Genomic DNA, 22,351 nt, shown 5'->3' with positions numbered 1-22,351 from the left:
AAAAAGGAAAATTTAAAAAACTAGTTTTCTGCCCTTTTTTTCATTACTTCCACTTCCTTTAGTACATAGCCCAGGTCTAGTACTAGAACCTACTGGTCAGGAAGAGAGCCGAAATCCCATGCAAACATTTTTAGCTGATCTGTCTGTACTAGAAGGACCCTAGAAGTGTTTTTCAGTGAGTCTCAAAGCATGCATGGGGCCTAATACTTAATGATGGTACTCTTTTTTACTCTTTAGAACCTCCCAGTTCTCTGGATCTTAATGGTGTTCATCCCAGGAGAATCAAGCTGACAGCCCCAAATATCAACCTTTCTCTGGATCAGAGTGAAGGGTCAGTCCTCTCTGATGAGAACCTAGACAGTCCAGATGAAATTGATATCAATATTGATGAACTCGATACCCCTGACGAAGCAGATTCTTTTGAATACACTGGGCCTGGTAAGTCTCCAAGCTGGCGAAGCGGATGCACAATGAAAACCGAATGATTAAACCAGTGGCATTGGGGACAGCCCCCCAGTGGTGCCAGTGGCTCATTTCTGTGACCACTAGGAGCTTGTGCTTGTCTCTCAGCTCATGGTTGGTCGTGATAGATGGTGACCACTTGATAGACCTGAGAGCCTTTCTTTTTTTGTTAGGCCCATTCTGCCAGGCCTGTGCCAGGTATCGGGGCGGAGGGTGCATTATAACAAAGTCGGGGCTTGGTTTAGGGAAAGGGAGAATTTACTCTGGGGGGTAAACTTAGAAGTGCAGAAATTTGTTCTTATAAATTATTGTTGCATATATTTCTGCCATCAGGAATGCCCCCCCTCTCCCTGTCCCCCCAACCCGGATCCTTATATGACTAACTCCTCCTCTTACTTCCTAGTCTTTTCCTCAGAGACGTCTTTGAGCTCTGCAAGCAAAGGCGCTGTCCACTCTCCCCTCCACAAGCCGCCCCTCTAACCCAGCAGCATTCACTCCCCACTTCTTACTAGCTGGAATCACATTACTTAACTGTGTGCTCCATGGGGCCAGGGCCTTTAGTTTGCTTGCTGCCATGTCTCCAGTCAAGGGGGGCTTGGGGGTGCGGCGGCAAGGGACGAACTGGGACAGATGTAAGGAGAGAGGAAATAAGAAGAAAAATGATGGTAGTTGCCAGATCTAAGATTGATACAAATTTGAGTTTCAGTGTTTGTCTTTGGCTCCAGGAAAACTGATTTGTTAAGAAGCGTGTGCAAATAAAAAGCATTTGCTTGAGAAGCAAAAGCATGTAGTTTCTGCTTCACCCTAAGCTAGGATAGCAGTCTTCTCTCTCTCTCTCTCTCTGAAGTGACAGTATTTAAACGAGAATCATGGATGCTGCTATTGCTTTTATTTGCTGTCAAAATACTCCCGGTCCTCAAAGAGCAATCCCACAATCAAATGATGCTGTGACTTTGAGAGTCGTGCGAGTGTCAGCAATCTCACTCATTAGAGAAAGTAAAGAGGAAACTCCTCGGTTCAGTTCATGAAGAACCAAGGGCTATTGAATCACGGGGCTGAAACCATGACCAGCATAGATTCAGACCCCTCTACCTTTGCTTTTTATTCCAAGTTAAAAAATAAGCAAAGTACCTAAAACTGCTTGTTCTACAACTTACTCTGCCTCAGTAGAAATATACTGCATTTTAACACATTTATCAATTCCTATAAAAACCCAGCTCACTGTCATCTAGTTGATTCCAACTCATAGCGACCCTGTAGGACAGGATAGAACTTTCCCTTTGAGTTTCCAAAACCTTAAGTCTTCACGAGAGTAGACAGCTGCAAGCCTTGTGGTGGGCAGCTCACCATGTAGCCCATCACACCTCCAGTGCCCTGGATGAGTTTCTATACCAAACCCACATCCAAACGCACTGCTATGGAGTTGAGTCCTGGGTGGCAAAGTTGGGTAAGTGTTGGAATGCTCACCGTAAGCTCAATAGTTGGAAGCCACCAGCCACTCTGAGGAAGAACCACAAGGCCTTCTACTTCTGTAAGGAGGTGCAACCTTGGAAATCCACAGGGGCATTTCTGTTTAGTTCTCTAGGGCCGCTAGGAGTCGGATCCATTTCTACAGTTGCCTGGATATTTGACCCTGTGGGTCTAGGTACAGAAACAAGATGGGAAAAGTCTTGAATTCACATTTTTTTGCTGCCATCCAAAGGAGTCTTCCGCAAACGCTCTGTCTCCGGCTGTCCCGGCTGCTCCCCACCCTTGACTTAAAATTCCACAGAAGACCGCAGTAACCTGACCCTCCCGTCCCTCTGAAACGTGTGTGTTGCCCGAGCGTGTCAGTGCCATACTCAGTATGATTCTTTTGTTTTTATAAATAACAAAACCACCCAGCAGAGTGGTGGCAGCTGAGCAAACTGGTCATTGAAGCTGTCACTTGCTGACATTGCTCTTTCTTATTTAGTTCACTCAGTTATGTTTAAAAAAAACAACCCAAAAGACCAGTTTGTAGCCACAACACTCCTTTTAGAACTTAAACCCAAGTGACAGAATTGTAAGGTAAATAAGTTATAATCCTTCTTGCTTTTGAGATAAAAGATGGCTCGTGCATGGTTTGAAATGAACAAAAACAGGTTAAGCATTGAAAACACAGAATACATCTGTAACTTGTAAGCATGAAAACATAAGAAAATATCTAGATAAGAGCAATGGGGTATAAATACATATTTTAATCCCAAAGTACTAAATAAATGCTTGGAAACGGTCTCTTATTTTTTTCTCCAAATTTTTATGTGAGTGTTTTGAAGTAGGCATATACATTCTAATTGAGATTAGAATTTTAAAATTATGATTGTACAAAAGCCTTTGGCCAGTGATTTATAATATTCAACAAACATTTTCATAGTACTTACTATGTTCTGAGCTCCAGCCTAAGGGTTTTAGAAGTATTAACTAAATCTTAAAATGAGCTCCAGGAACTTGTCATTATGTTGTTTACTACTATGTAATACTTGAGAACTCTAGGGCACCGAGGGGTTAACTAATTTACCTAAGGTCACCCAGCTAGTAAAGGCAAGGTCAACATTCAGACCTGGAGTTGGTGGCCTTGACACCTGGGCCATGCTCCTTCCTGTCAATATACTCATAAGGAAAAGGAGAGGTTCTTTTACTAAATTCGACTAAGATAGCCCACCCGTACCATTGGTCCCTCTATTTGGCCATCCCCACGATTGTGGGCCCTTCCTTAACCACACCTGGAGGATTCTCATACCATTTTCCTCTTTTATGCCGTAGTCGATGACTAAACACCTCAACAAGAACATTGGCCTGCTGAGTGCTTTTTGCTTAGAGAGAAGCTTTTTGAATCTCACTGTCGAAAGGTGTTATTAAATTGGTCTTCATGCCCAACAAATTTTCTTGTGCTCAAACAGTTGGAGAATATAATGTAAGATAGTGTTATGACTCAGGATCCCTCACGGTGCTGCTGGGTAAGCAGTTAGCTACTACTTGCCAAGTTGGTAGTTCAAACTCACCAGCCAATCCTCAGGAGAAAGATGAGGCTGGCAGTTACTATAAAGGTTTACAGTCCGAAAAACCTTAGGTAAAGATTCTATGCACCAGATTCTACTTACTGGCCATGGGTGGATTACAAGTCAGGCTCAGTTTCCTTTGATATTTATAAATAACAAAGATATCAGAGAGATAAAGATAATGATGGACGTATGAAGTCAATCTTAAAATATTAAAATACCCCTGAGAGAGCTGTTTGTTTTATGTGTGTTTTTAAAAATGCTTTATTATACTAATCTTAGAAATTTAAAAGTATGCAGTGGTCAGAAAAAAATGATGACTTATTTCTGTTTTTCTACCCAATCACAAAGTGGATTCTTTTCTTTTTACATAATTCATGTCTCAGCAAAGGCATTTCGTAAGGGAAATGGAAAAGGGATAAAGTATTTTAGCCTGAACATTTCTAATAAGAATGTTATAAAAAGAATTGCGAACACTCACATGCTCCTGTAACTTTTCTTTCCTGGGCTCCCAGGAAAGATGTTTAGTGGCCTCATTTAAGCTACCTTTTTAAAAAACTAACCTCTAATGACATTTTTCTCTGTGAGGTCACATGGACATCATTTCCAGAGAATCAGGGAGTCACACTTAACTTCCCTTCTGCAGGCTTCCATATATTCAAACCTGCAGGTTTTCTATATCAGTTATATATAAAACCAATTCCAGGTTTGAGCTCTGCACGTAAACTCATCAAGTGTTAATAGTGTATTTTCTTTTACCCACAAGTAGCATTATGCCATAATGGTTTGGACTGGAAGGATGATTGATCTTTGTGTTTTTATGTACTGAGCTACCTCCCTGCCTGGTCTCTGTCACCAGAAGAATTTTAAAGATTTCTGAACTGTACGCAAGGTGTCTTTCCTATGATAAGGCAAATCTGGAGCGCAAGATCAAAAAAAGTGAGAAAGCCGGCCTCCTTGCACACACAGATGTCTCTTCCAGAAGGCCACAACTGACCTCATCGCTGGTTAATCCACCAGGAATACCCACAATTGATGTCCGCACTGTGGCCTTCGTGGTGGAGGACACTCGGGAGCTTGTGTGCTCAGCCATTCCACAAAAGACAAAGAAGATGTGAAGCTGATCTTCCCCCTGTGTAAAAAACCCAAACTCAACCCACTGCTGGTTGAGCTGAATTCTGACCCATAGTGACTCTGTAGAACAGGATAGAACTGCCCCTACAGGGTTTCCAAAATGAGACGTCTGTATATAAGCAGGCTGCCACATGTTTTTCCTGTGCACTGGATGGTAGGTTTGAACCACCGATCTTCCTATTAAACGGCATATGATTGTATCACCCAGGCTCCTTTTCCCCTGTCGTACTTAGCTGACTGCCAGGGTGAAAAACTGATAAAAGGAGACGAAGGAAGTAGGCATGTCTAGCGAAGAGGGCATGAGACCCCAAATTAAATGTGGAAGGCCTGAGGACAGGGCGTTAAATGAGACTTGACAGTTTAAAAATAGTTACCAAATGATAGCTGTGAGGAGGGGTGGTAATATATCGTTAGGGCAGAAGGCATCACTAACTCAGGGTAGCCCTGAGCTTTCTCAAATATAATGTGCCCGCATAAATAACCCACCCATGCGTGTAATCTACACAGTGCCGTTGGCACCGCTTTAAATAACCCATGATGCACACACCACTCGCATCGAATGAAGCAACGAAAGCTCCCTTTACCTCTTATTAATGTGGGTTGTTAGCTTCTAGAAACGAACATCTTGAGAGGCCTTCCTGGCCCCTTGCTGTGGAGTGACTTCTTTCCTTCCCTCCACTCACTTTGGTCAGAAGAGATACAGGGAAAGTAGTTCCAACAACTTGACCTCTCCAGTCTCGGGAACTTGGGAATAACACTTCCTATAAGGCTGCACCCAAAACATTCGTAGTAAAAGGAGTAATGAGCCTGAGTTGTTGTTTTGTCAAAGAAACTGTAAAGAAATAAAAGCTCAGTAGAGGTATGTGTATATGCTCAAAAAAACCCTAAGCTCACTGTCATCAAGTGAATGCCAACTCACAGTGACCCTGTAGCAGGCGTCCTCAAACTACGGCCCGCGGGCCACATGCGGCCCGCCAGGGACATTTATCCGGCCCACCAGGTGTTTTTGCCCCGTTTGTTTTCTTACTTCAAAATAAGATATGTACAGTGTACGTAGGAATTTGCTCATAGTTGTTTTTTTTTTTTTAACTATAGTCTGAGGGACAGTGAACCGACCCCCAGTTTAAAAGTTTGAGGACCCCTGCACAAGACAGAGTAGCACTTCCCTGGAAGTTCCAGAGACGGTAACTGTTGATGGGAATAGAAAGCACCCTTATTCTTTTGAAGAACGGTGGTTTCCAACTGCCTTGCTACTATCATTTCACAATTTAAAAATCCTAAGGGAAAAGTGAACAGTTATCACTATATTAAAATACTACATTTGTATTTGCCAAAGTTATAGCCTCTGCTGTCTAGGTGATCCCCACATGTAGTCACCCTGTGATAGGGTGTCTGAGGCTGTAAATCTCAACGGAGCAGACAACCCCTTCTTTCTCCCAGGGATTGACTGGTGGGCTTGAACTGCTAGCCTGTGGTACCCACTAGCCACCAGGGATAGATATATTTAAAAACTAGACACAAGCCAGGAAAATAATTGTAACATTTGACAAAGCTCTTAAGTAAAGAACAAGAACAGATCTTAAGAACCACTGTGGACAACTGAAAATAGTGAATAAACATGCTTGAATGCTTACCTTTAAGAACAGAGAAATTAAAATAACAAGGAGGCAAAAAATAAAATAACAGGGAGAGAGAGAGATCACTTTGGCTTGTCAGGGGGTAAAAACTTTGATAAGTCCCTGTGTTTTTGACAGGATAAGGAAACAGACACTCTTCTATTTCTGATAGGGAACATGCAAAGACAAAAATGTCTCTAATAACTTTAAATGCGTATGTCTGTGATACAATACTCCATTACTAGAAATTTACCCAATGAGTACACAAATGAGCTAAAATACCCAAACAAGAATAGCTACTGAAGCATATTTTTTATAAACCACCAACTATGACAAAAATGAAATTTAAAAAATTTCCATCACTGGAATTGCTTAACTAAAAAGATCAGTGATATGAAAATACTCTAAGGCTACTCTGTAGAATAAATAGGATGTGTCTGTTTACTCAGTTAGACGGAAGCTTGTCATTCAATAGGAGGGCGCTATAGGATGGTATAGAACATACAGGATTCTGAAATCATTTTGGAAAAGTAATCTGGAGAAATATGTTTGTGAGAGTATGTATGCTCATAGGACGAATTCCCATAAAACAGTAAAGTAGCATGAGGGATTTTCATTATATTTTATAATTTTCTATATTGCTTGCATTTTATAACCAGAAAAAGAATATCCCATGAAAAAATTCCCATCCCATGGTGGCCCTATGGGTCAGAGTAGAACTTCCCCTGTGGGTTTCCAAAGTTATACATCTTTATGGAATCAGAAAACTTCAACCTTCTCCCATGGATTGGCTGACAGTTTCAAACTGCTGGCCTGTGATTCGCAACCCAACACATAGCCCATTATGCCACTAAGGCTTCTGGGTAAAAGGAGAATTCAGTACAGGAAAGACATGTGTACAGGAGCATTGAAGACAAACTCACAGCAGAATGTGCAGTTCTAAGGGATTGTATCCCGGTGGGAAAGCTAAGAGTAGCATCCAAGTGTCCTAGCCCATAGAAGAAGGGAGAGGTAGGAAGGGAATCCAGTGTACATGAATTTGTACAAATGATGCTATGCTTGATCTAATGCCAAAGTTTGTGGTTTTCTGTGTGTAGCAGACTGCTGAGTGTGGGTGGGGATGCAGTGGGAGCTGGTGGTGGGAGCTGTGGATGTTGGCAACAGTGATTAGGTTTACTTCCCAACTGGGCTTCATTTAGCTTTTCTAAATTAAAGGCAACTTTGGGATGTGCAATTTCAGAGTCCTCCAGGGCACACTGGTTTTGTTGTGGTTCCTTTACAGATGAGCTATGCTTCTGTGAACTAGTGCAAGCACAGCTTTACTTAACACACACACACACACACACACACACACTCACCACCGCTGCCAGTTTTTATGGACTGCGAAGCAGGTTTCAGACCTACATGTAGAGTGGATAGTTGGAGGCACATTTGATTTAGGCCCCGTTTCTTAGTCCAAGGAATTTTAATCCTCATTGTAAACAAGTGAGAACCAGGCAGTCACATACGTAAGGTACAATGGTGACCGAAGGGTTACCTTACAGAGAATAAGTCAGTTTTGACTATATTCTCTTAGTAACTTTTGACCTACAACAAGAACTTGGCTTTTCCAAAGCAGTGCTTGCATGTGTGTGATGGCCATCATAAGGCCTACTACTGTGCCCGATACCTGGTAGCTATTGAATAACTCGTGGCCATCGAGTCAAAGCTGGCTCATAGCAATTCCCTGTGGGCTTCCGAGACTGTAACTGTTTATGGGAGGAGAAAACCCAGGCTTTCTCTCAAGAAGCCGCTGTGGTTTCAAACTGCTGATTGTGCGGCTCACAGCCCGATGCATACCCACAACACCAGCAGGGCTCCTCTAGCTACTTAATAGATGGTCGCTATTATTATTATCAAATTCTCTAGGCGGCATGCACAGGCGATACACAGATAATGCACTAATTAGCTTCTGACTGAAAAGTTGGATGTTCAGGTCCATCTGGAGGTTGCCTACAACAAAAGTCTGGGGGTTTATTTCTGAAAACTCAGCCACTGGGAACCCTGTGGAGTAAATTTTACTTTGACATATATGGATCAGTCTACTCAATATCAATTGGCTTTTATTATGATGATCCAAGTATCATAAGTGCAATAGAAAGGGTAAGCAAAACCAAACGCAATGCCATCGAGTTGATTCCAACTACACAGAATAGAACCTCCCCCTTGGGTTTCTGAGACTTTAAAGCCTTACTGTGTTAGTCTGGGTAGGCTAGAAAAACAAATCCATGGACACACATATGTGTATAAGAAAGATTTATATACAAGAGCAATTGAACATTGAGAAAACATCCCAGCCCAGTCCAGATCAAGTCCATAAGCCCGGTATTAGCCCATATTTCCGTTATCAATCTAGAAAGTCCTCTTCAGACTCACAAAACACATGCAATGGCACCGAATGCAGAAGATCACAGGCCAGTGGTAGAAAGTCTTTGGATCCAATGTCCTTGGAAACATCTCAGCGTTGGCAGGGGTCTCTCCGTGGCTTCTCTGGCTTCCAAGGTCTGGTTGCGTCCATATGGCTTGCCTTGTGCAATGTCTCTCAGGGAGTAGCAAAGAGAAAAAGGTGTCTTCCACCTCAAAGGAGGAAGCACCAGATTTCCCAGAATTCTCAGGAGAAGGCCATGCCTATACAGAAGTCTCATTGGCTATCTCCAGACTGACAGCCTCGCCTCCATCCCTACACTCTTAATCCTTAAATTGACACCAGATTAGGGGACGACCACACTTATCAAAGCAGATCGTGCCATCTTTCTCTCAGTGGTAGATTCAAACTGCTGACCTTGTACTTAGTTCCCTCAATATAGAGCCCATTATACTACCAGTAAAGTGCATTGTAAAGTTCCAACTCTTTTCCCAGGAATGGAAAAAGAAGAATAACATATTACAGTATTATTGTAAAGTTCTCATCTCTTTCATCAAATTACTTAAGGCTTTCTGTTGTCAACTTCTATTAGCAGAAACAAAGGCAACCACTACTTATTGTTTTAATATCCTAACTTGGATGCTTCTGTGGGGTTCCCAAGTATAGATTGTAAACTTCTCCCCAAGGAACATTCAGTGGCCTTTCTAAATTGCCCTTTACGCTCAGCCATTTAGTCTGGTAGAGCTTTTGACTCTGGAACACTTCTCGACAGAGTTGCTAGATTCTCGCACACTTAAAAAAACTTCCTTTAGCATTTTTAAAAAACAGAACCCATAGGAAGGAAGAGCATATCTATGTCCAGAGGTGTTCCCAATAGGGCAGTGGGTTCAGCTTGTTGCAAGAGTTTTCATCAGGGTCTAAGGCCAGCATTATTCTCAAACACTCAGACTCCAAACACTCAGGATAGGACAGGAGATTTGACCCAAAGAGCCAGGATTGCATGAGCATTAAGACAGAACCCCGGTGGTCTAGGGGCTATGCACCAGTTGCTAAACAAAGGATTAGTAGTTCGAAACCACCAGCTCTTCTGTGGGAGCAAGAGGCGTCTTCCCACTCTCATAAAGAGACACAGTCTCAGAGCCTCACAGGGGCAGTTCTAGCGTGTCCTACACGGCCTCCATGAGTTGGGATCAACTCAATGACAGTGGGTTTGGTGGTTTTCTATCTTTTGGGAACAGCTCTTTGCCCCATCAAACAGCCCTGCCGTCTTGAGCCTGCATCATCAGAGAAGGAGCTGGTACCAGGTTCCCAACTGGCTACTGCATTACACGGACAACACAGCATCCAAGTGCCTACCTGCACCCTCTCCTTGAGCAATTCTATAGGATTGCTACAGAACCCGGTGGTGTAGTAGTTACTCACCGGGCTGCTAAATGCAAGGTCCGCAGTTCGAAACAACCAGTCACTTCCACGGGAGAAAGACAGGACTTTCTGCTCCCATAAAGAGTCATAATCTTGGAAACCCACAGGGACAGCCCTCCCCTGCCCTACAGGGTCACCATCAGTCAGCATCTTCTTGATGGCAGTGAGTTTGCTTTGGGGGAATTGTTTCACCAGGGGGCTCTGGTGCTGGTGTCGGCTACTCGTGGAGCTGCTTACTCAGGGGTTCGTGGCACACTCCGCAGGAGAAACATCAAGCTGCCTGCTCCTGTACAGCCGTGGAAACCAACAGGGGAGTGTCGACTCTGCTCTTGAGGGGTTCACGCTGTCAGAATAAGCTCAATGACAGGGAGCTTGTCTTTGGTTTGGGTTTATTTTTTTTAGTCACAGCTTCAACTAGCCAGTAAGTATACCTTCATTTAGTGTCCCCTAGGTGGGTAGGATGATATGAAACCCTGTAAGGACTGCATACCACGGGGCGCTATATGAGGGTGACTCGGCCCAGAGGTCACTGGGCCGCGCAGGCGTGGAGGCCGTGCTCCCTCAGCCTGGCTCTGTGCTTCGTTACAGAGGAGCCCCTGGCCAGCAAAGAGTCTGCGCAGGCGTCGGAGTCCATCCCAGAGTACACAGCGGAGGAAGAGCGGGAGGACAACCGGCTGTGGAGGACGGTGGTGATCGGAGACCAAGAGCAGCGGATTGACATGAAGGCCATCGAGCCCTACCGAAGAGTCATTTCTCACGGAGGTAGTCATGCTTTGTGCAGGTCCTGGGTCTGGGGAAACAGGGTCGCCATGTTATTCTTATCAGAAAACACAGCTAGAGTTCTTTGTAGCCGGAATCCCAAAGGTGCCTAGTCATAAGCAATGTTCACGAGACTGTGGGGTTAAGTATATTACTTCCCACTTCATGCACCAAACATGTGCGAGCAGGCTGTGTAAAAAAGTAACTTCCCAATGTGGAAACTGCTGCTTATCCTCTCTCGTACTTCCGTTTGCAAATGCCCTGAAGGACCTCGTTGCTTAACTACAGTGTCTCTTTGGAATGCCTATCCATTGGGAATAAGGCTTTCACTAACTCCGTCTGCAATGCATAGTACTGCGGATTGTAGCAAGACGTTTGCACCAAAGGTGCTTCTAATTACAAAACCATCTTTTAAATCCTCTTTAGAAGTTTTAGGAAATTGTTTCTAGCGTCAGCCTGGTAGCACACCCCATCAGGTGAAGTTTGCTCTTTCTATAAACGTCTACATCTAAGTCTGCAAACAGGCTGCCCCAGCCAGCACCTCTCCCCGCAGTGAAGGGCGAGCCAAGAGAACAGCTGCATCCTGTATTTCCAGCTCTTTCGTGAGGCCTGGGGAGCATGTGCAGCCGCTGTAATTGGGGTTTTACGGAAGTCAGATGGGCACAGCAACGCATTTAACACCGTCACCCCGAGAGAACCTCAGCAGCTTGTGGATCTTCTCCTGCATGCCCCCCTTCCCTGCAGTCTTGAAGCACCACCCTCACCGCCCAGCTGTGCCAGGGAAGAAGAGAATAAGTGTAAGCTGACAAGACACGCATTGTTCCCTAAATGCCCCCTTCCTTCATTAGGACAGGGAAATGAGCATCTTGCTCCTTCATTAAATGCATTGCTTCTGTTTTTTAAGCAGCAGAAGGGCATTTTGGTATTTCAGGCAAGCTTCGCTCCCCGAGTGACTCCCCGCCACCCCGCACCCCGCCTCCATCCTATGTGTATTACTCCTGCTGTGTAAGGATGGGGGCCACCCAGGAAACCCCATTGTCATGGCAAAGAAAAACACCAATGGGCATCCCCGGCCCTTTTCTTACCATCGTGCTGTTTGACCAGAAAGGAGCCCTGATGGCATAGTGGGTTACCCGGTGGTTATGCCTTGGGCTGCTAACTGCAGGGTCAGCAGTACGAAGCCGCTAGCCCCTCCACAGAAGAAAAGTGAGGCTTTCTACTCCTGTAAAGATCCATGGTCTTGGAAGCCCCACCCAGAGGAGAAGTTCTACGCTGCCCTGTAGGGTCGCTCGCTCTAAGTCAGAATCGACTGGGGGGCAATGAGCTTGGTTTGGGAGGTGGGTTTGCCTGGAGTCTCTTCGGGGGTACAGATGGCTGTCACACTTGATTGCTAACCAAAGAGCTAGAGGCCTGGGACAGTCCAGGGCAGCTCTGAGGGAACCCCCGGAGATCTACGTCCATGGAATCCTGACCACTGAAAGACCCAAGCAGTGCAGCAATGCTCGGACGCCCAGGAGGACCCCAAGTTGGAAACAGCTCGATGGCGGCTGGTCTACTTGACTGGCTGTCCACAGTGACCCCTGCTGGGGCACCTTCCTCTAAGGCAGTGGTTCTCAACCTGCCTCATGCCGTGAGCCTTTTAATACAGATTCTCACGTTGTGGTGACCCCCAACCATAAAATTATTTCCATGGCTACTTCATCACTGTAATTTGGCTACTGTTATGAATCTGGTGACCCCTGTGAAAGGGCTGTTCAACCCCCAAAGGGGTCGCGACCCACAGGTTGAGAACTGCTGCTCTGAGGAAAACTTTCCTGAGTCGGAATAAAGGCTCACTAAGCTTACTGGAAGTTGGGAGCCATGGGAAGTGAGGACAACTGGCCATAGTCATTTGTGAAAAGCAGAGATCTTCCCAGAAAGCTCAGATTTCTTTGCACCATCCATCGGCATTTGGAAATAGCATTAAAAAAAAAACTGATTATAGAAGTCAACATGATCGTTTTTAAGATATGCCCCCAAAGTGCAAATATCGGCCCCAAACAAATCAGAGCCTTCCAATGATCATCGCTGGAATCCTGTCCTAAATGGCCGGCCTTCTTTTGTGAAGAAAGCAGGCTCGCGTCTCACCACTCTCCTATGACCTCGGCAGACATCTCTCTGGAATGATCTAGGACCCATCAGTCTGTTGCCCAGATCATTGGCTGGGGGTGGGGGAGGGGAGCGGGCAGAAAAAGCCATGGCCTTACCTGTGCCAGCCTTTGTGCAAATCCCCACTAGACTTCAGGCTAACCTTGTCTGCTGTGCTGTCCATTCCTGCCACCTCCTTCCCTCAGCATTTGCTCGTCGCCCTTCCATGTGTGAGCTTGGCTCTTGTCTGAGTGGCTGTCTAGTTTGTTTTGAAGAAAAAAAGCACTTTTCTTTCCCTGCCTCCCCCTCAGTTTGGTCCCAGGCACTGGCCTGCATGACGGCATCCCCGGCTACACTCACTCTGGGCATAAGGAGATGGCTGCGGCCCTTATCCTACAAGTTGAACAGCTTTTGGGCTCTCTAGAGAACGATAGTCCAGAGGTTACTTCTTGACTTCCCAAAGCCACGTGTTCTTATGTGTAGTACTAGCATCTCTCAGACTCTCAGGATGATGAAGCAACGCTCCTTATTCACCAACCAATTGAGTTTGTCTTCCTGGTGTATGAGGAATTCATAGTGGACATCCTTTGTGGGGGGCTTGCCTTTGGCTGTGAGGAAGGTTTTCTACTTGGGCCAGTAAGAAGGGGTCAGCTCTATGGCATTCTGTGCAGTACAACTGCAAGGTGGGTGTGCACCCTAGCAACAAAGCGAAAGCTGGGGAGACGGGTCCGGGACAGCAGTGTTTGAAGAAGCCGGTCCGTCTACATCTGTGTGTCCCTGGTATGAGATATTGCCCAAGGCACATACAAGGGCCACTTACTAGGCTGCAGTAGAACAGGCTGCTAACCGCAAGGTAGGCAGTTCAAACCTCCTAGTTGCTGGGAGGGAGAAAGATGTCAGGCGTCTCAAGGACAGTGGAAAACCTTGGATTTGACCCTGAACTTCTCTGTTTACATCATCAGTCAAATTAAGAGGGTCTCAAAGTAGCGTTAGATCCTGTGAGCTCACGGGCATCCTTGGGTAGCACAACTGCTGAAGGGTAGACATTTCAAGTCCCCCAAGAGACACATCCAAAGAGAGGCCTGCCAACTAACAAATTTCAGGCATTGACACCTTTCAGGACACAACTGTACTATGATATACACGGGGTCACTATGAGTCAGATTGACTCAACTGGTTTATGAGCCCCTGAGCCATAGCCCTGCCACCTGCTTACATAAAAAGGCGAAGGGGGGAGAGTCTCGTTTATATCAGCGGAGCAAAGGGGCATCTGTTTGAGACTCAGAGTGGCTCTTTTGAAGTTGAAATGGAGTACGCATTTAAATAACCAAGGGCAACCATGCCAAAGGATTATAACAAGGAGTTTCTGTTCTTGTTTTCTTTTTACCTCTCTTCTTTCACTATAGGAGATTCAGGTAATCTTCTCTGCAGCGTTGCTGGAAAACTGACCCTGGAAAGAATGAGAAGAGTTGCCCCTGGGGTGTGCGTGTGCGCGTGTGTGTGTGTGTGTGTGCGCGCGCGCGCGCGTGTGCGTGCGTGTGTGTGTGTGTGTGTGTGTGTGCGTGCGTGCGTGTATGTTTGCATGTGTATGTTCTGGTTGCAACTGTACCATCCTTCCTCCTCTCTCCATCCCATTTGCTGGCCTGCAAACTTGTGTCACCTCCCTTTCATATCTCCCTGCCCTGCCTCAGGTAAGATTTGTCACCCTTGCTTCAGAGGGCTTCTGAAGGCACCAAGGTGGGACAACCCATACCCCTCAGCACATATGCCCTGAACTCGCCATCTGTGTATTGTGACTAGAGTTTAATAGGATTACGTTTTTTAATCAAACGAGAAATAAATTATGCTGCTGCCAACAGGCAACTCACTGAAGTAAGGTTGTGGATCAAAGTTGTGGATGTATTTGACCCGCTTGACGGCATCAGGGAGGGACAAGAAAAGCAAATGATCCTAGTCATTCACTTATTGCATGTTACCACCAATTAGTACCTGAAATAGTGGCAAGTTCTGGCAACAGTGGTACCAATCTTGACTCATGAGGAAAGCTATTCATGGAAATATTTTTTTCTTCCTTTTCCTTCCTTGTATTATCTCATCCTCTCCTCCCATGTCTTTTCCTCCCTCTTTGCCACTTTTCCCTTCCTACAGCTCCTCGCTAAAAGTACACAAAGCCATCACCACTTGGTTGGTTCAGAAATCTTTGTGTAAATGCATTTTTTACTTAGAAATGGCGTGAACAAGACACTACAGCTTCACAAGGACAGACAGCAGTGGCACAGATATTTGACCCGCCATTTAAACCGACTTCCAGAGTGGTGTTTATAAACCTAGTGTGTTTTTAAATTTTTTCTTTTAATTTCTTTGGAAATCTCCAGAAATCAGGGAAGAAGTGGAAGTCATTGTCCAGTCATAATCTTATCACCACAGCTACTGTTAGAAAAATGCTTTTGAAAGGAGGTTTCCTACTTGTTTCTAAGTTGAATTTATTTTGTCTGTTATCTCTTGGCATAGTGGTTACATGTTGGGCTGCTAACTGCAAGGTCAGCAGTTTGAAAGCACCCGCTGCTTGCAGGGAGAAAGAACAGAGTTGTCTACACCTCACCAAGGGTTATAGTCTCAAACTCACAGGCGTGGTTCTACCTTGTCCCAGAGGCTCACCATGGGTTGGCATCCATTCAAAGGCAGCGAGTTTGGTTTGATTATCTCTTTTAATGAATGGAATCTTTTGCATTCTACAAAATCTGACTCGCAGACCTTTGCGGTCCTGGGATTGCTGTAACTACATCTATAATCCTTTGGTGGATTTCCACTTAGATATATATCTTCTTAAAGACAAGTGTTTGTTGGCGCAAACACGCCTTGTAATAACGTAAACCTCCCCCTGCCAAGGCCCTTCACCTTGCATTCTAAATGGAACCAATAAAATACTGGAAAAGGTGGAAACTGAAACAAAGTCTAGAGCAGAGGTTCTCAACCTTCCTAATTCCGTGACTCTTTAATACCTCATGTTGTGGTGACCCCCAACCATAAAATTAATTTCGTTTCATCACTGTCATTTTGCTGCTGTTATGAATTGGGCAACACCTGGGAACGGGTCGTTCCATCTTCAAAGGCGTCTCAAGCCACAGGTTGAGAACCGCTGGTCTACAGGGAAGCCACTGCCACCCATTCCACACAAATGGGATGTATCAAATGTATACACACATAGGCAGCATCTTCCAAAATATGTAGCATAAACACTGATGACAACAACCTCAAATTACTCTGCCCCACCTCTCTGCAGTCAGTCTCTTTATCTGTGTTCAAAACATTATTAAGCTGCCTTTCAGGAGTTAAGCTCTTCCAAATGTTGATCCAGCCGGTGGCTTACTGCTGAGCACAGTCCCCAGGCAGGTCTTCAGTGTCCCACAAACGAACCTGCCAGGTAACCTCTGGGAGCGCTGGGTCAGGCCGGCCCTGTCCAACCGCAGCTTAAAAAAAACAAAACTGTTTAATGGTGCTGACGTCCTGATGGCTAGATGGCCGAAATGGCAAGTTTCTGAACGGGAGATTGGAAAGTGAAATTACAGGGCAGCATTTTTGTTTTTAAGTGTGAAAGACACACAAGGTTGCAATCACTTGTTTGTAGGGCTTTGACCTGCCATGCATTTCAAAAACAACCCCCAAGAGCTGACTTACACAATCGGGCAGTGCCACCTTATTTCAGAGCTCTCATTAGGTGGGGAAGTTGTCCTGAGATGCATCTGTATTCACCTTGACCCTTAAGCATGTCAGGTGCCACAGTGACCTTGAAATCAAAATGAAGTTGTTGTTTGACGCAGCTTCACACTAGTGTCTGATCACAGGAGTGTGTATCTCTCAGATGACAGTGTAGTTCAGTGACTGAATGTTCCCCTCAAAGTGACTGGAGTTTAAATTTAAACTAAAGAATATTAAACAACCCCTTTCTACATCATTCAAGGAAACATTACGTAAACATTTGTATGTTTATAATATATAAATTAGAAAATGGTAAGCCAAAAAGTCCTGTCCACCCATTCTTTGATAAATTATTAGCATAGCCCATTCGCAAGTGTGCGTGACACAGATAATCACCCATGATATAGATATTTGCATAGGAGCCCTGGTGGCAGAGTGGGTTATGCATTGGACTGTTGACTGCAAGGTCAGTAGTTAGGACCCACCAGCTGCTCCATGAAAGAAAGATGAGGCTTTCTACTCCCATAAAGAATTACAGTCTTGTAAACTCACAGAGGTAGTTCTGATCTGTGAGTTGCAATCAACTTGATAGCAATCAATTTAGTTTTGGGTTATACTTGTATACAAATATGGTCCCCAATTTAGGGTGATTGGTGTTCTGACAACCCACACTTATCATATCCCTTTTGTTTTTGTAATGATTTGTGTATTTCTTATGTTGCTTATATATATGCTTATAGAGGTATATCAAAATATGTCTGTATGTTTATATGTATTTTCCCATCCCTCAAAGACAAGTAAATACTGGATTTCTAAAGATAATGATAAAGACAATAATTTTAAAAATGCGATCATCGATTTGTTTCAAAACCGACTTAAAACTGAGTCATTAGAACAGAACCCCATCATAAGTCGGGACTACCCATATTTTATCCACTGCATGTTATCCACCAAAATAGTATTAGCTGTGTATATATATAAAAGAATATAGTGTTTAAGATGATAGAAATATACTTATCCTACCCACGAACACACACTCTCCAAGGCTTCCCACTTTATCCTTTAGGTTAAATATTTTCTTGTTAAAAGCTTTGAATTGGTTACAAATGTCTTTTTGTTTGTCCCCCAGGCTACTATGGGGACGGTCTAAATGCCATCATTGTGTTTGCCGCCTGTTTTCTGCCAGACAGCAGTCGGGCGGATTACCACTATGTCATGGAAAATCTTTTCCTGTGAGTGATACTTACGACAAAGTGCTTTGCATTCATCGCTGTGGGCATGAAGTGGCAGCTAGCGCAGCATTAACGAAAAGAGAATGTACTTTGATAAACGTCCGTGAAACCACTGTGCAGAAAAGCATGACTCAGGAAATGAGGGGCCTTTACAGGAGAGCTTTTGTCAATCAAATGGATTGCAAACAAAATGAACACATTTTGGCCTGCATTTTGAAAGCTGGTAGCATTTCTTTGGGGAGGAGTATGATTTTTGTTTCCCGATAACATCTCCGTCGCCTGACACAAGCCTGACTTTCTTTTTCACTGCCCTCTCTGTTGCCCGTAATGTTTGATAACATTGCGGACAATTTTGAAAGTCAGGTTTCTAAGCTAAACATTTTACTAACTACCGTACCTTCATTTTTGGAAAAAGATAGCCATCAAAGTAAGTGAACAATACTCCCTCTCAGAGAAAGGACCACAGCAGGTAGCTGCTTTCTTCCCAAGGGGAGGAGGCAATGTGCACAACTACTCTTGACTGTCTCACGTCCTGTAATTTAAATGTTACATAATTATGGTGTCAACAGCACAGAGAATGTCAGGTGGGCACTGAGGATGCTCCTCTTCCTTCCTGTGATCAGATATGTAATAAGTACTTTGGAGTTGATGGTGGCCGAGGACTACATGATTGTCTATCTGAATGGTGCAACCCCAAGACGGAAGATGCCGGGGTTAGGCTGGATGAAGAAATGCTACCAGATGATTGACAGACGGTATGTAGATTCCAGATCGTATCCTTATTTTGACTTCCTCAGTCACCTCCACACTTGTTCTCCCTTAATCTATCAAGGAAATGATCGCATTGTATAACATTTAAATTAATCATATTGGAAATTATAAACTATAAAACTATCAACATATGTGTAGCTTGGTGCCCCATATTTGAAATAAAGAAAATCCAAGATTTTTAGGAAGTGTTGCAATTACAAACCTGACGGATGGTCTATTTTAAGCTGTACACACGCAATTTCCTCTTGGAGGTGCACCAACATACCTGGATTCTTTACTGGTATTATGTGGCCCTGCTGATGTTTATGTGCATTGAATCTGCTGTGACGTAGACAAGCATTATGTCCTTATTTTGGCATTTATTCATAGATAATCCAAGTTAAAGTTAATCAACAGTCTACACAGTCCCGTTGTGTGGGTTGGAATCCATAGTGATTATACTAGAACAAAACTTTTGATTGCCATCTGCACTAAAATAATCATAAGGACTGCACATGTGTTTGATGTCTATCATATATTTGGCATCCCCTTTGATGTGGCTCTTTAAATAATAATACATGATTACCTTGTCTGTTTCACATCCATCTTCCATCTTATAATCTAATATTCAAAGAATAGTTTTTCCCATCCTGAGACATGTACCTGAAAATCAGTAAGATTAAAATGGTGACTAAAAGCTATACAACCAGCATGAAATACTGCAATTATTTTCAAACCAGCACTCAGTAAGATAAATTAACTTGTCTAAGCTGCTATTAATCATGAATGCTGTGCCCTGCCCCCAAAGACTATTTTTGGAATTCCTAGGGGACTTCTTTGCTTTGCTCCTCGTCCTTCATGTTTATCCCCAGTGTGGTGGAACCAGATCAGACACAATTCCCACACTGTGTCTCCAGTGTTGGGGGTGGGGAGCAGAGTGTAACACCATATCAGACTTGACTGGAAAACACTCATAAAGGGGGGGGGCAACAGGGGAGGACATGGGAGAGGGGGAGGCAGGGGAAAGGAATGGGGGATCCAACAAATCCAGGGAAAAGGGAACAACAAGTGATCTAAAATCAATGGTGAGGAGGACATAGGATGCCTGGTGGGGCTTGATCAAATGCAATGTAGCCAAGAAGAATTAATGAAAGCCAAATGAAGGTGGAACATGATAGTGGAACAGGAAGAAAGTAAAAGGAAATAGAGGAAAGAACTAGGAGGCAAAAGACATTTATAGAGGTCTAAATACAAGCCTGTATATGTGTAAATACATTATTATTTAACAATAGACATATAGGTCTATGTACATATATTTATATGTTAAGTATTAAGGTAGCAGAAGAAGGCTTTGTTCTAATAACCTGGAATTCTGTGACGCTCAACTTCCTGACACGATGGCTGAAGACAAAATGGGTGCATAAGCAAATGTGGTGAAGAAAACTGACGGTGCCTGGCTATCAAAAGATATAGTGTCTGGGGTCTTACAGACTTGAAGATAAACAAGCAGCCATTTAGTTGAGAAGCAACAAAGCCCACATGGAAGAATCACACCAGCCAGTGTGATCATTAGGTGTCAGTGGGATCAGGTGTCAAGGATCAAAGACCCAGAACAAAAAATCATTTCAATGTGAATGAGAGGTAGGATGGAGTGGAGACCCAAAGCCCATCTGTAGATAATTGGACATTCCCTCACAGAAGGGTCATAAGGATGAGACGAGCCAGTCAGGATGCAGTATAGCACTGATGAAACATACAACTTTCCTCTAGTTCTTTAATACTTCCTCCCCACCACTATCATAACCCCAATTCATCTTACCAATCCAGCTAGACTAGAGCATGTATATGGGTACAGATAAGATCTGGAAACAGGGAATCCAGGACAGATAAACCTCTCAGGACCAACAATGAGAGCGGCCATATCAGGAGGGTGAGGGGAAGGTTGTGGGAGAAAGGGAGAGCCCATCACAATGATCAGCATAACACACCTGCCCCTTAGGGGGACAAACAGCAGAAAAGTGGGTGAAGGGAGACAGTGGTTGGTGTAAGACATGAAGAAAATAATAATTTTTAAATTATCAAGGGTTCATGAGGGAGGTGGGGAAAGCGAAGGGGGGGGAGGTTGGGGGGCGGGGAGGAATGAAGAGCTGATACCAAAGGCTCAAGTAGAAAGATGAGCCTTTTGAAATAAAAGAAAATGAAATGCTTTGAAAATGATGATGGCAGCACATGTACAAATGTGTTTGAGACAATTGATGTATGGATTGTGATAAGAGCTGTAAGGACCCCCAATATAATGATTTTTTTAAAAAAAGAGTGAATGCTGTCCAAAAGGGTCAAAATAATGCTACAGATATCAAAAACATTCATAAGCCAAAATGTTGCTTAATGGTTTATAATTGAATGGACTCCACGAATACAGCCCTTCTGTTCTGCATTCCTTGTTGGAAATTTGGAATAACTAGAAAATTCTTGAATTATAAGGATTTTAAATTATGCCACAAAACAGTCTGTTTGTTAATTATGGCCTTTCTACCTTCCTACTCCCTCAAATTATATGTACCATATTATTATTTGATGATACTTTTGCTACTTTAATTCCCTGTATGATGGGTAAAGACTAAGCTTTTAAAAACTTTTTTCAAAATAGGTTGCGGAAGAATTTGAAATCATTCATTATTGTTCATCCCTCTTGGTTCATCAGAACAATCCTTGCAGTAACACGGCCTTTTATCAGGTATGTCAATAAATAAATAAATAAATAAATGTATTACCAGTCCTTTCTAGAAATATGGATTCCTTGACTTATAAATCCAGGGGTCGTGAACTAAAGGAAAATATATTTTGTTTCCTTCTTTCCTGGAAAGCGATTTGATGTTATTCATCTGAAGTCCCTAATTCTGATTGAAAATTTGATTCATTAAGAATATTTTCTCTCCTGGTCATTTAGGGAAGGATCTCTAAATTATCTGCTTTAAACACGGGGGTGGAGGAAGGGGAGAGACAGTTATTTGAAATGAAGGCTGTTTTGGAGAGAACAAGAAAGTAAGGTGGAGGTCATGACAAAGATTCCCTAAGGAGACATCAGACAGGGCAAGATATGACAAAATAATGATTTATAAATTACCAAGGGCTCATGAGGGAGGGGGGAGAAGGAAGGGAGGGGAAAAATGAGGACCTGATGCCGGGGGCTTAAGTGGAGAGCAAATGTTTTGAGAATGACGAGGGCAATGAATGTACTAATGTGCTTTACACAATTGGTAAATTGGTGCTTTACACAATGGATTGTGATAAGAGTCGTATGAGCCCCTAATAAAATGATTAAATAAATAAATACAAGACTCCCTAAGGATAGAAGCTGGAGTTAGACCTAGTCTTGTCCCATTTCTCCTGAACAAATATAATGCACATCATTTTGAGAGCTGTGGTTTGAACATCCATGAGGATTCTTGGTTTTATTTCAGTTCAATTTGGTGAGTCTGTATCAGCACTGATTATATATTTGGTGCCCTATTACCTCATAGAGGAGCCCTGGTGGAGTGGATATGCATTAGACTGCTTAACTTTAAAGTCAGTAGTTCAAAACCACCAGCCATTCCAACGGAGAAAGACGAGACTTTCTAGACATGATAAAATAATAATAATTTATAAATTATCAAGGGTTCATGAGAGAGAGAGGAGCAGGGAGGGAGGGGAAAAATGAGGAGCTGATACCAAGGGCTTAAG

General features: G+C 43.6%; 1 protein-coding gene across 11 annotated transcripts in view; it reads left to right on the top strand.

Moving 5' to 3' along the window:
- Positions 1-22,351, top strand: part of PRUNE2 (prune homolog 2 with BCH domain) — a 105,144-nt gene that overhangs the window by 60,149 nt on the left and 22,644 nt on the right. For 8 of the 11 annotated variants that reach the window (XM_045288610.1, XM_045288607.1, XM_045288608.1 and 5 more), the window contains exons 4-9: positions 238-438; positions 10,647-10,820; positions 14,351-14,359; positions 17,773-17,875; positions 18,499-18,630; positions 21,276-21,362. In XM_045288610.1, coding sequence (XP_045144545.1) covers positions 238-438; positions 10,647-10,820; positions 14,351-14,359; positions 17,773-17,875; positions 18,499-18,630; positions 21,276-21,362 — 706 coding nt within the window. Of the gene's footprint in view, positions 1-237; positions 439-10,646; positions 10,821-14,350; positions 14,360-17,772; positions 17,876-18,498; positions 18,631-21,275; positions 21,363-22,351 lie in introns of those variants that run through there. The other 3 variants (XM_045288605.1, XM_045288602.1, XM_045288611.1) reach the window with 2 other exon arrangements.

Source organism: Echinops telfairi, unplaced genomic scaffold (assembly GCF_000313985.2).
Source record: "Echinops telfairi isolate 266 unplaced genomic scaffold, ASM31398v2 ScPeMD7_22;HRSCAF=79, whole genome shotgun sequence".
NCBI classification, from domain to species: Eukaryota; Metazoa; Chordata; class Mammalia; order Afrosoricida; family Tenrecidae; genus Echinops; species Echinops telfairi.
This window is presented reverse-complemented; position numbering and strand designations above follow the sequence as displayed.